Source organism: Drosophila arizonae, chromosome 4, assembly GCF_054131065.1.
Source record: "Drosophila arizonae isolate 15081-1271.41 chromosome 4, UAZ_ARI_1.0, whole genome shotgun sequence".
In the NCBI taxonomy this organism is placed as follows: Eukaryota; Metazoa; Arthropoda; class Insecta; order Diptera; family Drosophilidae; genus Drosophila; species Drosophila arizonae.
In genome coordinates this window covers 1,776,740-1,792,306 of record NC_142924.1, presented here as the reverse complement: position 1 = coordinate 1,792,306, position 15,567 = coordinate 1,776,740, and the positions used below count along the sequence as shown (strand labels likewise).

Sequence of the window (15,567 nt, the reverse complement as noted above, 5' to 3'; positions counted from 1 at the left end):
TACATAAGTTTTTTAAAACTATTTCAAAATGTCGCAAATTGTGAATTTGAATGATTGTGGAATATACATATACATATACATATATGTCATATATATTTGGTTCCGATTTCTGTGGTGTGTGTCTGAATTCATGTAGCTCTAACATATAGAACTCTAATCCCAGTTTGTTTTAGCTAGGTTTACAATCATTTGATTTTTACGGTTTTACGATTTTCTTTTACTTAATTTTCCTTTTTTTATTTTTGTTATTTTTTATGACTACTATCACAATTCTTTTTTGAAAACAAGCATCTTATTTATTTTTGTGTAGAAATTTGAGTTTTATCTAATGGATCTATATATATATGTATATATTATGGAAATGGCGGAGCATCGAGAAGCGTTACAAAATATAAGCGAAAATTTCTTAAAACTCAAATACTAGTTAAAGAGTTCTTATATAGTATATATATATAAAGTATATCAAGTTCTACAAATTGAAAAGTTTTTAACAAAATTAGTTAGAAAAATTGTTTGGGTTTTGTTAATGCTCCGCTATAAGTAAAGGTGTCCTATATAATAATGGCAGATGGTTTTTCTCTTTTTATTATAGTATATATATATAAGCTATTTGTATGTCTGTATTTGTCCGTGTGTGTGTGTATTGGTATAGACTACATAGTTAATTAGCTATTTGTTCAAGGAGTTTCTTTTGTTGGTTTTGTTTAACTAATTTGTATTATTTTTGCTAGTATTCCATTTCATCATCTTCATCACTGTGACACAGAAGTTTGCTAAAAGAATCGATTGGAATCGTAAAGCTATATAGATCAAATGCTAGATTGATTCAGTTAACAAATAAGTCAAAACATGCCAGAGGGTTGGTTCTAAATATGTGTGTGTGGTAGGCCTATGATAGGTACACTCAGAGAAAATGGCAGCGGACATAATTTTCCTATTGAAATATATATAATTTTCCTATATGAAATATAGGCAACTTGGTTCTAGAGCCTTTGTTTTCGTCTAAACGTATATCAATCTTATAAGCTTTTAAAGCTTTTCTAGGCTGGAAAATTCTATTCTATGCAAATATTTAAAATAAAAAAAAAAAGTCAAGTAAAACTATTAAAAAACGAAAGAAATTTAGAAACATAAATAGTGTACAATTTAAATCTTAGATCCAAACCTTTTTCTTTTTCAAAGCCATTTTCTAACTAGATAACTCTATTTGGATTAATCCAAAAAAAAAAAAAAAAAAAAAAAAAAAAGACTGAAGCTTGAGCTCGGGAATTAGAGTTAATTTCAAACATTTTGCTGCTCATTTTAGGGATATTTTCTCCGAGTGTATTTAGCTAAAAGTAAAACATGCATAGACATAGAACTAGCAAATACATTACTAAATCATGCTTGTATATATACTTTAATATTTTTAACTACAATTTGTATATATAAATTTAAATTTCGTTTACTTTTTTGTTCGTCGAATTTAAACTGAGCTTTGTATAGTGAATATTATTTTAAGCCTGGACTAGTGCAGAATTTCTTTTATTTTAGGTAATACTTGAAAGTATGTGAAACATATTTTGAATATATATATAGACATATATCTTTAGATACATAAATATGTATGTATACATATATTATAGTCAATAATATGCATTTTTCTGTTTTGTGCTCTGTTAGTTTAGAAGAAAAAGTCTTGTAGAGAGTTGACAAAATGGGTCTAACTAAACGCCCTTGAGGTGTATTATGATAGGTAATGTTCTTACAATATGGTGGCTTAGCTTGAAGCTGAGATCAACCAGAAAATATATTTGCTAAGGACACTTCAGAGTAACTTTTTAAAAGCTTTTTTGCTTTTACTTTTGCTATTTGCTTTGGGTGTACTGAGCGTGCTGAGATTTGTTTTTGGTTACATAGAGCTTTTCTTAGATTTAGTTTTTTGTAGAGTCCTACTTCAATTTCATTTTCAAAATTCAGGCACTGTCGCTTTTAGTTATTCAAAATACATTCAAAGTTAAGGACTTTTCCGTATTACATTTCATGCAGTTAACGATCCTGTAAATAATTTTACAAAGAGAAAAGAAAGAAAGAGAAGGAGAGAGAAAAGAAAGAAACACGTAAAAGGCATGAAAAAATCGGTGAATGGGGAACACAAAATTGGGTAAACGAGTCTTACAGTTGTTTCACAAACTTAGGATAAGTTAGGGTTATAGCGGCCAATACAGTAAGGTTTAACATGTACAATCGATAACGATAACGATAACTTTTGACAGTTCCAAATACAAGGCACAATGGATTATTATATAAATTTATGGATGTGTGAGAGTGTGTTAGGGGTATTACTACAATACAATACAGGGATTTTGTCTGTTTGGTTTAAATGAGACTCACTCTTCCTTAGTTGGAAACTTTTCGGCGTAAACACGCGAGGACTTATTGCACGCCTTCTCACAGCAGGGGCAATACCAATAGCTCAAGACACCAATTGAAATGGCAAATAGAACATTTGGTATAATCAGCGAGAGCACCAGATGGTACAGATTGTTCTCCCATGAGTAACGCCCGATGACCACTTCCGGATAGGCGCGACTATAGTAGCAGGGAAAAGGCTCGCCAATGTGATTGAAGCTGGTGATAAGAGAAGAATGAATTAGTCTCTAGGGAGGCATATAGCTGAAAGTTAACGTACCCATATTGTCTGGCGAAAACGCTACAATTGGTTGTCGGTGGATAGCCGCAACCCTCGGAGTTGATTAAAAACTTTGTGTAGCTAACGTCCCAATTGACGCGCTCCAAGTCTCGAGGATTGCGCTCCCATTCGCTAAAGGGTATTCGCGTATAGTTGACATACAACTGATGGCACCTGGTCGAATGGAAGATTTGATCAAGGATCAAATATATATATGGTAATTAAGCTACTTACTTGGTGAGTGATGAGGTGCAGCCCTCGCGACACGAGCTCCAGCTGCAATTCTTGATGCCCTCCGCGTAGATGTGATCGATGACAACGCAGGTCACCGGCACCGGATCGTAGTCGGCAATGATTGTTGAAATTGCGGGATCCACAACAAAGGGTATCAGGAAGAGAAATGTGAACACCGACAAAATGGCAGTCGTACCTAAGGAGAAAGAGAGAATATGAATTAGTTAAGGTATGAAGGAACAAGAAGTAGGAAAGATAAGTGAAGCAAATACAAGTGAAAAGACGAGCAACGGAATGAAGGGAAAGAGAATCGAGGATTACACTAGTAAAGAACAACTAAAATAAGGACAATAAAAGGAAAGAGCAGCTTACCAAGGCACACGGAGGTGTAGAACTTCGCCTTCTCGAGTATGGTATCGATTTCGATCTCCTCTCGCTTGGCCTTAATCGCATCGACGCATCCGCTGCCTGGTCTAACGGGTCCATGTGATTGACACGAGGATCGGCCCGAACGGCTGCTGCTCAGGCTCATTTTGCTGGCCGAGAGCGTTTGTGCCGACAGCGTCGGAGACGTTGGCATCGATGTGGTGGTCGTCAATGTGGAGCTCTTCTTCATGGTCGCTTATGTTTGTCTGTCTGTATGTGTGTGTGTGTGTGTGTGTGTGGATAAAAGTTTTCTTCTATTTTTTGTGTTTTTTATCTCTAAAAGCCTTAAAAATGAACACCGCTAACGTTTGCTGCTCGCTAAGCCTACAACAATAAACAACTTTTTGCCAAGAGATTTTTCTTCTCTGCGCTCTGCTTCTCGATTTCCAATTTTCCTCAAGTTTCTCTCTGCTGCGCCGTTTCGTCTTTCGAAATGGATATTTTATTTATTTTTTGGGTTTAATCTAAGTTTTCTTTTTAGTATTTGTTAAAATTGCGTTGGATTTGTTAATTTTTATCTAAATTTATTTATTTTTTTATGTATTTAATTTAGTTTAAGGTTAACTTCTTCTTCATTTTGTTATTTCATAAATCTTCTTAGTTTTGATCACGCATCCCTCCAAACCGTTTGACCATTTGCTGAATTTTGTTTGCCTGCTTCTAAGGGCTGATTCTAGTTCCCTCTGTGAGTGTGTGTGAGTATCTGTGTGAGTGTGTGTGTTTCAGTGCTTGTGTATGTGAGTGCATTGAAGGTATTCCCTATAGATGTTGTAGTTAGTTTTCTTCTTCTTTACTTAACTTAAAGTTAAAGCATCAATCAATCAACCAGGCCATGCCCAACGCTAATTACTCTCAGTAGATGGCGCGCCTCTCTAGCCTATCCCAAAACTAAATAGAAAATCGAATTCAAATATAGAAATTATACTAATATTGTCCTCTCTTCTTCGGTTCTTTGTGTTCGTAACTCGAGAATTGTTCACGTGCCTCGCATGTGGTGTATATAGATATCACTCTATATGTATAGAGTTTTTATATAGTTTTTCGTTTCGTTTTTGTGTTTGCTGTTAGCTCAGGAGTGTCCTTTAGCAAGCTGCGCTCAGGTGTGTGGTCTGTTAGTATTTCGATGGAAGGATTACAAAGTGTTACTCGATTGTTTACTATGCCCAACTCCATTTATTGCAGTGCGAAGACGCCAGTCTGATGAACCGGACTGTCTTCCTGGAGCAGAGGAATGCCTGCAAAGGTATAGAAGAGAGGGGATTTAAAGAGCAAGTCCAAATAAGCTTTTAAAGCTCTGATCTAAGAGTTCATATATGTTTGTTCCATATTAAAGTAGGTTGGAGTAAGGGGTAGGGGGAGTGTTTATGAAAGATGTTATCCGATTTTGCTTTAAGCAGATTTGAAAACATCTTGAGGAAGTAATAGTACGACATTATTGGGGTATTCTTTTTATAAGAGTGTTTGATAGGACTTTCAACCTAGGATTTCTATGTCTGTGAGATTGCGCCTAAGTCTAAACGCTTTAACGCTACTTGAGCACAGGCTCGCTATAGTGTTTCGCCTAGAGTTGGATCCACTACGAGGTGAACAAATAACAGTTCATTCGATTTACCCATCGTTTGTCAATTAAGCAATGCAATTTTCCGACGTAGCACAGTGGGCCTAAGTGTGTGTGTTTACCCTAGTTGGAAGAGGCTCTTTATGTTAAGCTTACGTGACGGATCTCATAGGGCCATGACTTCATCGCCACCGCCTCCACCCATGTCGCCGTTGGTAGGTGCGCCGACGTTGTTCTTGGACAGAATGGTGTCCGTGTCGACGCAGCCCTTGAAGCGCATCTTGGCATCGTCGCCGACATAGACGGTGCGCTGGCATAGCAGCAGCACCGAGCAGGATACCACGAACAGCACCGACGGCACCACCGACGCGAACACGAACTGGCGATAGGTGACCTCCAGATCGAACCGGGCCACAACAATATCCTTCTTCGATGGCGAATAGAAGCAGGGGAAGCGTGCGCGGGCATTGTGATCGCTGCCATCCCGGCCGAACACCTTCAGGAACTCCTTGCACTCATCCATCAGCGTGTTGACACATCCCTCCAAATTGATCATCAGCTTCGATTCATTCGATATGGTTAAGTCGACGTCGGGCGGAGCTATCTCCGGCACCGGCGTCGCCACCGACACATGCAAATGACTGAGATATGTAAAATTGGTCAAGTCACTGAGCATATTGTGCTCCAGCGTCGATCCGTTGATGCAGTCTACGGCATCCACTCGATCCGAGGTGTTCTTGATGAAGTAGCACGATGTCATGGCCACGTTGTCGCTCGACTCATTCCACACCTCCTCCAAGGTCTCCGCATTGATGGCATTCTGGCACTGCGATAGGTAAACCTTGTCTCCGCTGAGCACCACCACGTTCTTGTTCCGGGTGGGTATATCCACGCAACGTCTATCGCAGTTGTAGGGCGTGCGTATCTTGCGGCAGGTGCCGCGGCTGCACGAGAACAAGCCGCTGATGTCCATGCAGTTGATCTTGCCACGTCGCCCGGAGCACTTGACCGGAGCATCGCTGTTGTGGAACACACACTCAAAGGCGTCCGTTATGTTCAAGCACTGCCCGGCGGTGCAGTTGAAGGTGCCAGTGAGATTCTTGCACTCGTCGTTGATGCAGCGCGCCTTGTCCGCGCGATCCTGATCGATGCCGTAGCACGTCTTGTTCGCCGAGTTCGTGCAGTTTTGGAACGTGAGATTCGTGCCGTTGCTGCGCAGGTTCACATAGATCTGAATGCAGGCGCCGGAGGTTTTGCTCAGACACCACTCGCCGCAGCTGCCCCACTCGCAGCCCTCCTTGTTGACGGCTCGCGTGGTGGTGCACATAACGGGCGTCGGATCGATGCCGCTCTTGAAGGCACGCGTCGACGGCATATAGATGGCTACGGTCAGATAGACCAACGCCACGGAGCTGAGGACGAGCGTCATTTGGCATATACAAATTGTGCCACAGATGCGATTGTCCTGTGGCGGCACAATTAGATCCTCGCTGGGCACTTTCTTTTTGCCCATGACTGTAGCTGCGCTTTACTCTACGTTAATCTCGGCCAGAATGTTGTCACACTATCTATCCCTCTCGCTCGGCCGCTCGTTCGCTCTCTTTTACTCTCGCTTATGCTAATGCCTCGCGTGCTTGGCCAATTAGTTGCGCTTCATCTTGGCCTGTCCTATCGATTCGCCTTCGCTGTGTGTGTGTCCGTTATATAACCAGATTTAAAGCTCGTGTGTAATGCGCTTGTTTTTTATGTCTTTACTAATCTTTTTTCCTGCAGCTCGCTTAAATTTTACACAATTTGAATCTATTATCGATTTTTAGTGACATCAAAGTTTTGTGCGAAAAACTTTCGTTTCTCTTTTTTTTTTTTTTACTGTAACTCGTAGCTAGATTAACAACTTAATTATTAGTAATTAACTATTAAACAGATAGTTTATGCTTTTTGCTAATATTCGATTTTAGTTGTAGCAGCTGTGGCATTGCTTTGGCTTTTTTTTCTTTTATTAATTTCTGCTGCTGCCTTTTGGGAACCTCGCCTCGCTTCGCTTTGCACACTTTTCGCACTGAATCGCTGCTGCTGCTGCTGCTAGTGCAGTTCGTATTTTCTCTCAATTGCCGTCGTCGCCATCCTGACCGCCGACAACATGCCGCCAGTTTCAGCCTTGCTCTCATCTCTCTCTCTCTCAGGCTCTTTCAACAAATCAAAGCGCTGCGCGCGCATTTTCTATTAACAAACAAGAAATCAATAATCCGCATTCCAAAGCCCTTACGCTCTCTCCTGACCCTCTCTTGCGATGCACTCGCCCTTCGCTACTCTCCACTGCCAGCTGCTGCTTTCATTGATTAAGCTGAAGCGTGACTGAAACACATGCCACGCCTCCATCTGCTCACGGCCTCTCGGCTGAATGCAGGGCAGGGTCAGCGAGGTGGGCGTTTGTGACGTTCGACTCTATTAATGTGTGTTTACATTGTGTATAAATATATTTATATATTTACTCTACAATTTGCGCTGGAATGCACAAAATTAACAAATGTAGTATAATTAATGTGTATATAAAAAGATTAGAGATTTAATACGATAATTCATGCTACTCCTCCTGCTCCACATGATCCTCCCTTCGTTAGCCCTCCTTAATGGGCATATTCCAGGACTCAGCTATGATCTGTATTGCACGCCGACTGAGTCTCGGTCCGATGAGTGGATTCATTTGTGCCATGTAGCAGCAAAGCCAGAAAAGCCAACAGCAGCCGGCGGTTAGCATTAGGATGCATTGAATCAGTTGCCTTTGGGGTCCATGGGGCGTAATGATCGAGCCGCCAATGCCAACGGCGGCCCACAGAGAGGTAAAGAATAGGATAGGCAGTACGGCGGCGCCCATGCTTCAATATTTGTTGGGCAGTTTAATTTGTGCAAAGTGACGTAAAATTTACGGCTTTATTGCGAATTTCACTTGTTGGCTTTGTTAAATATTTCTTTTTAGCTGACTTGCGATTGTTGTTAAAACTATCGATATATTATCTTAGTGAAAGCAACACTGCTAATAAATAAAAAGCACAGGGCTGCCAACTTGCTGCAATGTTGCTATACGATGGGCGCTAAATTTGAGTGAGTGACATTTGTTTGCTTACTGACATTTCTTTGGAAATAAACGTTAAACTATAAATAACTTTCTATTTATTTTAGCTTAACGACCATATCTCTATCTATATTGAATATGAGTATCTATATATACACTTATATTTATATACATATATCTTAAAAGGAAAGCCCCTTTCATTTATTCTATAAAAAACTGTTCTATATGACGCACACTGTAACACATGCAATTTGATTAAATTTACTCACAGTTTATAGCCTATTTATAATTTTAATTTAACACTTGGCCAACGACATGTCGAGCATAAAAGCTTTTATAAAATTGATTTAACACACTCTATGGGGAATAATATCCTTTGCCCTTCCGCCTGCTTTTGAGAAGAGCCTTCCTTTGTTGACTTACCAGCTAAAGTGACAACTAATAGTCCAGCTGTTAGCTTAGCTGGCTATAAAATATTCACAATAATAAGTTTTCCTTCCGTTTTTCCAACTGTTCTCCATTGAATAATCAATGGCAACTGTTATTGAGGAACTTTTCAAATGTTTGATTGAGGCGATGTTGCTTATTGTTTGGGTAAAACGTCGAATGCGCTGCTAAGTAGGCAACACTTCTTGCATATCAAAAAGAAGGTCGATTGCATTTCTACTTTCATTTCTTTTTGTTTCAGTTTTCTATTTCTTAGAATATGATTCGTTACTCACATGTACAAAGTTGTGGGTGTTCCATGTATTGAGGTTTATTTACGTTCACACACACACACGCTGGCGCACACACTGAAAGGAGCACATGCGACACACGAACACATACCACTCACAAGCACATACACACGCACACGTAAAGGCGTTTCATAATGGAAATGCAGCACGATTTTTATTATTTTAATATTGCTTAATATAAGTTTGTTAACTTTGAACGCAGTTTTGTTGTTTCTTATTTATTGTAAGGCAGCAAATTTGATTTGATTTGACAATTTTCCTTAGTGATTTTCCAAACAGATGAATACTTTCAGTGTGTCGTGCACGGCCCGCGGCTCACATATTTTCCCTGCTGTTTACGCCACAAAAATATTCTGACATTTCTTCCAAACGAGAGAGCAGCTGTCGCTGGGCGTGCGCACGCGCCTGGCCGTGCCTGTCTTTACGTCATCCATTGGGGTGGTCGCCACTGTTGCCGCTGCTGCTACTGCTACTGCTGCAAGCTTTACATGTGAGAGAGAGAGAGAGAGAGAGAGAGAGAGAGAGCTTTGATGTTAGGCTGGCAACGATTCTCGCTAAGCCTCTACGAATTGTTTGACTCGGCGGCTGCAAAGCTTGCCAGCTGTCGCGCATGCCGCACGCCTTCTCGGTGTGTGTGTTTGTGGGTGTGTGCGTGTGCTTGTGTAGCGCAGCGCAAAAGCTCAGCTCGTGCTGGAGCTCAGCCAGCGTTCAGCTGCAGCGACGCCAGCAGTGGCAGTCCTTTCGGTGAAGAGTTCAGCCGTCGTCGTTGTCGCTTGTCTCGTTGTCTCCGCCATTTATTGCCGTCGCCTCTTTGTCGGTCGGTCCGAGGCTCTAGCGAAAATGACAAAAAGTGAATATGCTTGAGTATTCGTGCTTGTGTGTGTTTGTGTGCGAGTGTGCGTGTGCGTTGTTTTCTTTTTTTGTATTTTGAACTTTTGACCCGTACGCGCAATCAGGTCATTAAAAATTGTTTCGAAATACAGTAAATGAGCTCAGGTTCCGTTTGTTTTCTGCTGATTGAAAATGCGTAACCGTAACCTGAACCTTGAGTAAACAGCTACACACGCACACTCCACTGCTGTGTGTCACTGTGTGAGTGCGTGCGACGTCACAGTGGCCACTGGCCAGGCGAGACACTCCTGGCTTAATGTGTTAACCACAACAATGTCATTGGGCAATGTTTGTCATAAAAGAACAGAATTAACCAAACCACACTCGACTTTCTCTCGGCCACCATTTTAATCGGTTGCCCATTTGCTTGCCTGTTTTTTTTTTTTTTTTTTGGCTTGGCTCGAATTGAATCACAAAACGCAAATGAAAAATCGTTTCGTGCAAAGCACGAGGAGTCGTCAAGGCGCCCCCCACTCGCCATGTGCCCCGCTCGCTCAACGAGTCACTGCCATGCCGCATAATATTGTTTGGCATGGTGTCGCCACCTCTCTCCGTCTCCGTATCCCTCTTTCTCTTACTCTATCTCTATCCCATTCACTCTCTGGCCTGCGTGCCAAATGAATTGAAAATTACATGCGGCTCCAATTTTTATATACATATGTAGTTTTTTGCACACCCCACTCAACCTATGCAGACGACACTGTTTCTGGAGAGCTACAGGCAACTCCATTGAAGTAGTGTTATTAGTGCCGCCCATGTGAGCTCATTGTCGCCAGTTGTTGGCAACACCTGCTTTCCTTACCTTCCTCACTCTTCTTGCCCACACTATGGCCTCGCCTGCAGCAGCTGCTGCTGCTGCTGCTCGGCGGCATATTTCCGTTTCGTAATACAACGGCACACGAGCGTCGCAGTGCTGTGCCCCTGTAAATTTCAGTCAACAGAACCGCTAAGAATAACAAGCACATTTAAATGTACATTCACACACAGACATATATATACATATATTTATAAATATGTGTGTATTTCTGTGTAGTTATGCACACAATCGTGGTTACATAAAAATAACAAGCCAATGAAAATGCCAACGCGTTTAATATAAAAAAAAAAATACAAGAGGAACAAACGAACGAACTATTTTTAAAGCATTTTTACAAGTGTAAATTAAGCATGTACGCGTCTAACGGCATTTTGAACTCAACCCCCTTTAGCAAATGCTTGCGACGCACAGTGTTTCAGCTGCACGTGGCCGCACGAATAGTGTGAGAAAGCGCAAAGGACAAAGCACAGAGCGAAGAGCGCAGTGAATTAAATGAAGAAAAAAGGCGAAAGAGGAAATAAGTGAAATAATTGCAGAAGAAAAAACAACATTTGTCCGTCCAGCATTATTTTATTTTGCTCCAAATGAAAAGCAACAAAACAAAAGCAACAACAAATGAACTAAATAGCTAAAAGCAAAGCAGCGACGACAACAGCTACAACAGCAAGCAGAGTGAGAAGCCGTTACTCAAAATTGGGCATAGGCAAACACACACACACACACACCTATACACGCGTAAACGAACACACACACACAGACGCCCGCACGTACACGTATGCGCAGCCTTTTGCCGCAGTCATAAAATAATCAAGCAAAGTCAAAGAGGAAAGGGTAGAGCTGAAGATAGAGGCGAGGAGCTGCTGCTGTCAAAGCAAAGCAGAGCAGCAAAACGACTGCAACGTCGAATGCTGCTGACGAAACATCTCCGCTGGGACGCATAAAGCAATTAGCAAAGGTTGACAGCACACGCACACACATAGGCAGCCAAGGCAAGTGTAATAGTGTGCGTGTGTGTGTGAGCCTCTGTGTGGGCCGCTGGTCAGGATTTGCAGAGTGTCCAATGACGGCTAACATGCGTGCTGTGTCGCATCCCTGGATTGTATTTAGACTAATTGCGCACAACAATAACAACAACACCAAGAACAATATCAAGAGCAACAACAACAAATATTGCAGGCAAAATGCTGCTGCTGCTCCACCTGCTCAGCAGCGGCTACTGCTGTGATGAGAGCTGAAGAGGAAGCAATGGAGAGGCAACGACAGCAACTGAAAAAGCAAAAGCAAAAACGTAACACGTACTCGACTCGCCCTGTGATATAACTGCACCGTAGTTGTAACCGTTTAAATAGTAGCTCATAGTTATCGTTAATCGATAAATAGCTTAAGCTAAGCAGCGCCCGGCGACACTTGGATTGAAGCTGACTGCGCGTGCACTCAGTAATTAAAATAAATCTATACAAATAATTAGAAGTAATTAAGTTAATATATATATAGTAAATATATATAATTATACATCACACACTTTGCCTGCCTGCCTGCCCCCCTCTCTCGCGCTCCAACAACTTTTTGCTGCCTGCCTGCCCCGCCAGACCTTGCGCCATTTGAGTGTAACTAGACCGGATATCGATAGCGATTAATCGATTGAAACAGCCACAGTATGGGAGATGAGCACGAGAAACGCACCACCAAGGAGAAGCTGCTCTTCTATACGACGGCATTTTTCATACTCCTCGGCACGTTTAGCCTGTTCGCGTTTCTGTTTCTGGTTCCGTTCGTGATTGAGCCGGCCTTCACGACGATCTTCATGCAGTTTGAGGAGGTGCCGGCGCTGTGTGAGACCTACGATACGGAAATCTATTTTGGGGCCAAGAACTGCTCGTGGTCGTCGTGCCGTGAGGGCTGCACCAAGGACATCTACACGTGCACACAGATTCGCGTCAATTATCGCCTCAATCTCTACAATTTCACGGACGAGTTCAACTTCACGGAATATCACATCAATTTACGTGAAGCCGAACGTATTCTGCCGCCTGTGAAGCGCACGGATCGCTACGAGCGTGCGTTGAGGGACTACGAGTACGATGGGCTGGTTGGGAATAGCATTGACATGGATGTGGACAGCACCGGTTCCATGGCCACGAATCAATTCGAACAGATGAAGTTCGGGGATGCCGATGGCTCCAATGGATATTTGATAGAGGATTCGGAATCGGATACAGATGATGCTGTGAACACAATGATCACTGGCGAGCGACGCCCCTTCGACGAGATCTCTGAGCTGAACGAGGGGCTCATGGGCCTCAATTCGACCTACTACTATGTGGGTGCCCGCTTGTTTCCCAATGTCAAGGGCTGTGGCTATCCGCCCATGCTGAACTGTACGATTTGGCTAAAGCGCTATATGAGGATCGGAATTAAGTTTCCCTGCTATTACTCGAAGGTGGATCCTAGTTTGGTGATTAGCGATCTGGACTATTGGCAAAATACGCTGAACTTGGTCTACTCGATGGCAATACCCATTCCATCGTTCATCATTTCGGTCATCTATCTGACCTATGCCTACTTTAAGATCTACAATGAGGATGAGGAGACGGCGCCGCTCGACAAGAACGCCGAGGACATGGACATCGATGATATCGATGCTGTTGATGATAGCGATGGAGCTGTTCTGGCTGACAATGCAGCAGGCAGTCAGATTGTTAACATGGACTCCACGACCAATGATAGCTGCCTGGAGGGTGTCCTGCCCAATGGTGGGCCCGGCATGACCAGGTGCATATCACAGGGTGGCTCGATAACCACTCAATCCGGCCACTACATCGCCCAATCCCCGGCGGGCTCACAAATGACGCCCAACTCGGAGATCAATTCGTTTGGCCATCAGCTGAAGGTGCAAATGGCCGATGAATTGTCCAGAGATTCGCTAGAAAATGGCGTCCTCTCCACATCTAACTCAGTGCAAGGGTAAGACTAGGCTAATGGATATATTTACAAATTTTTTTAATGGACCTAGTTGAATGTTTTGCTCACGTTTTGAGTCATGAAACTATTTTGTTTTGTTCATGGTTCGCTTTCGTTTATGGTCAATTTTTCGTAGAGTCAATGATAGGGTGCATAGATCAGGATTACTTAAAATGCTCATGCTTAAAATGGTTCGCTGTACTTAATACTAAATGAATTGGTTCGGCTCATGAGCTTTATATAAAAGCCGTTAAAATTAATTCCCAGAGTGCTTTCCATTCACTTTCTTTATTTTGTTTAATTTCAGAAACTTGAGCAAGACGATGACGACGAGTATCTCAACTCCCCCTGGGCCGACAGCGGCAGTCTGAAACGTCAGGCGCATGGTCTGGAAAATGTTAGATTCCGATTCGGAAAATGAACCGCTGCTCGACTAGCGGTTCCATGCAGCAAGCAAAAACCAAAAACCAAAAAAATAACCAAAGTATTTCTACCCAAAACAATCGACAAACAATGCATGTAAATGCGAAACGAACCTGAATACCTTCAGAGCTGTTAGAGACACACTTAAAACTATGATATAGACATATACATATGTATATATATAGATATACATATATATATATTTACCTTATGAATCACTGAACACTCACGCAACTGCAGTTACATAATTCTTTTATGATAGATCGAACGATAATATTTTCAAATAAGCTTTCAAAAATATACACATACACTCACACTTAACAATTTCAAAATTAACGGTACATTGTAGCATTCACTCTATTCACTATATGAATAATGAATAATGAATATTATGAATATGCAACAAAGAGAAATACAGAAGTACAGAAGCTTAACAACAGAAAATAAAGAGAAGGAACAAGGAGAAATGGAAGGACGATGGGAGGTAGTGTTACTATATGAGGAACAGTATGGAATGGATACTGATCGAAAGCACTGTTAATTGAATAGTGGGAGAATGCTGTACGTAAGCAGCGTTACTTTAATTGGTACAAATACAATAACAACAAAAACCACTTGAAGAGAGATTAAAGATGAAGTACTATATATACCTATATACCTAAAACAAAAAGCATGAAAAGGCAGATTATAATACTTATACACAATACATATACACAAAGAATAAAAATATTTACTTGAATTATTTTTCTATTCGCAACAATCAATACCAAAAAGCAAAGCAAAATAAAAAATCTAAAAAAAAAAAAAAATTTAACCAAAAAAAAGTCACGCTGCATTTTCCTTATTTTCTTTTTAGATATTTGCTAAATTTAAAGATTAAGCAGCATTGTTTAGTTTCAAATAACAACTAAATAAATATATACAAAAAGCAGCCTAAGTATATTTAAAACGAAATTTTATTTTAATTTACGAAAGAAATATCTATAATAATAATAATTGTTATCCTTCTAATCTTAATGCGGATAAAAACTCACAGCTTTAACTAACGGAAACAGAGGCATAAGATTTTTCTTCTACATATTAATTTTTATTAAGATTATATGATAATATATATACATATATATATATGGATACATATATATGTATAATGATATTTATAGGATATTAAAAACAAAGAAAGAAAATGGTTCAAGCTATTCAATTACAACTTTTAAATATATATACTTATGCATTAAACAACAAAATCATAATAATTTAGAACTAAATATAATGTTTCCTTTTTTATATTAATAATGAAAAACCAAACCCATAATGCAAGCAAAAAAAAAAAACCTAATCGTAATATTTCTAAAAATATAAAATAAAACCAGTGCGAATACTCTCAAAACACGTTGCCTAGGAAAATAGATGCATTTGCAACGGTACTTGCACCTATTGCGAATAATCTATCAAAGATAAGCAAAGATACACACTCACTCACACACACCACCACACATAGTTTGTCAACAAGATATTTGCATGAACGATAAAAAAGATAAACAAAGCGCAACTACTAGCTAATATCATGTAAAAAATTAAATAAAAACAAACAAATGCTACTAGAATTGAAAACAAAAAGCGAAACAAAAATCTCGAAATAAATACGCATTTAGCAGCCTACAAACAAATGCATTTTTAAATTTTCAAAAGAAAACAAAAAGCGTAAAGCTTTCTAGGAGGAAACACTTCGCAAAAGTACGTAACGGCGATTGACGCAATATCAATTTGTGATAGCGT

At 40.7% G+C, this 15,567-nt stretch overlaps 4 protein-coding genes across 12 annotated transcripts; 1 reads left to right on the top strand and 3 right to left on the bottom strand.

Moving 5' to 3' along the window:
- Positions 1-689: 689 nt before the first annotated feature.
- Positions 690-3,521, bottom strand: Teh2 (tipE homolog 2 phospholipid transfer protein). Of its 2 annotated transcripts, none has more exons than XM_018005400.2 (5): positions 3,278-3,521; positions 2,906-3,101; positions 2,672-2,845; positions 2,374-2,610; positions 690-773 (listed from the first exon to the last, which is right to left on the bottom strand). In XM_018005400.2, exons 1-5 carry the CDS (start codon positions 3,519-3,521, stop codon positions 728-730), a joined length of 897 nt encoding a protein of 298 aa, XP_017860889.1. In that variant the 3' UTR covers positions 690-727. The 2 variants fall into 2 exon arrangements, with proteins under 2 accessions (XP_017860889.1, XP_017860888.1); XM_018005399.2 differs by lacking the exon at positions 690-773 and adding an exon at positions 1,213-2,037.
- Positions 3,522-3,552: 31 nt separating this feature from the next.
- On the bottom strand, positions 3,553-7,309 carry Teh3 (tipE homolog 3 phospholipid transfer protein). 2 transcript variants are annotated; one of them, XM_089467616.1, is made up of 3 exons: positions 7,169-7,309; positions 5,046-7,109; positions 3,553-4,566 (listed from the first exon to the last, which is right to left on the bottom strand). In XM_089467616.1, the coding sequence occupies exon 2, from the start codon at positions 6,400-6,402 to the stop codon at positions 5,056-5,058; it is 1,347 nt and encodes a 448-aa protein (XP_089323742.1). In that variant the 5' UTR covers positions 6,403-7,109; positions 7,169-7,309; the 3' UTR covers positions 3,553-4,566; positions 5,046-5,055. The 2 variants fall into 2 exon arrangements, 1 of the variants encoding a protein (XP_089323742.1); XR_001915763.2 differs by having other exon boundaries at positions 4,944-7,202.
- Positions 7,310-7,343: 34 nt separating this feature from the next.
- Positions 7,344-7,912, bottom strand: VhaM9.7-c (Vacuolar H[+] ATPase M9.7 subunit c). Its single transcript, XM_018005420.2, has one exon. It carries the CDS (start codon positions 7,762-7,764, stop codon positions 7,507-7,509), a length of 258 nt encoding a protein of 85 aa, XP_017860909.1. The 5' UTR covers positions 7,765-7,912; the 3' UTR covers positions 7,344-7,506.
- Positions 7,913-9,391: 1,479 nt separating this feature from the next.
- tipE (temperature-induced paralytic E) lies at positions 9,392-15,458 on the top strand. 7 transcript variants are annotated; one of them, XM_089467609.1, is made up of 3 exons: positions 9,392-9,549; positions 10,799-13,371; positions 13,676-15,458. In XM_089467609.1, exons 2-3 carry the CDS (start codon positions 12,065-12,067, stop codon positions 13,737-13,739), a joined length of 1,371 nt encoding a protein of 456 aa, XP_089323735.1. In that variant the 5' UTR covers positions 9,392-9,549; positions 10,799-12,064; the 3' UTR covers positions 13,740-15,458. The 7 variants fall into 7 exon arrangements, with proteins under 7 accessions (XP_089323735.1, XP_089323736.1, XP_017860880.1 ...); XM_089467610.1 differs by having other exon boundaries at positions 9,415-9,549; positions 10,624-13,371; XM_018005391.2 differs by having other exon boundaries at positions 9,417-9,549; positions 10,944-13,371.
- Positions 15,459-15,567: the final 109 nt, after the last annotated feature.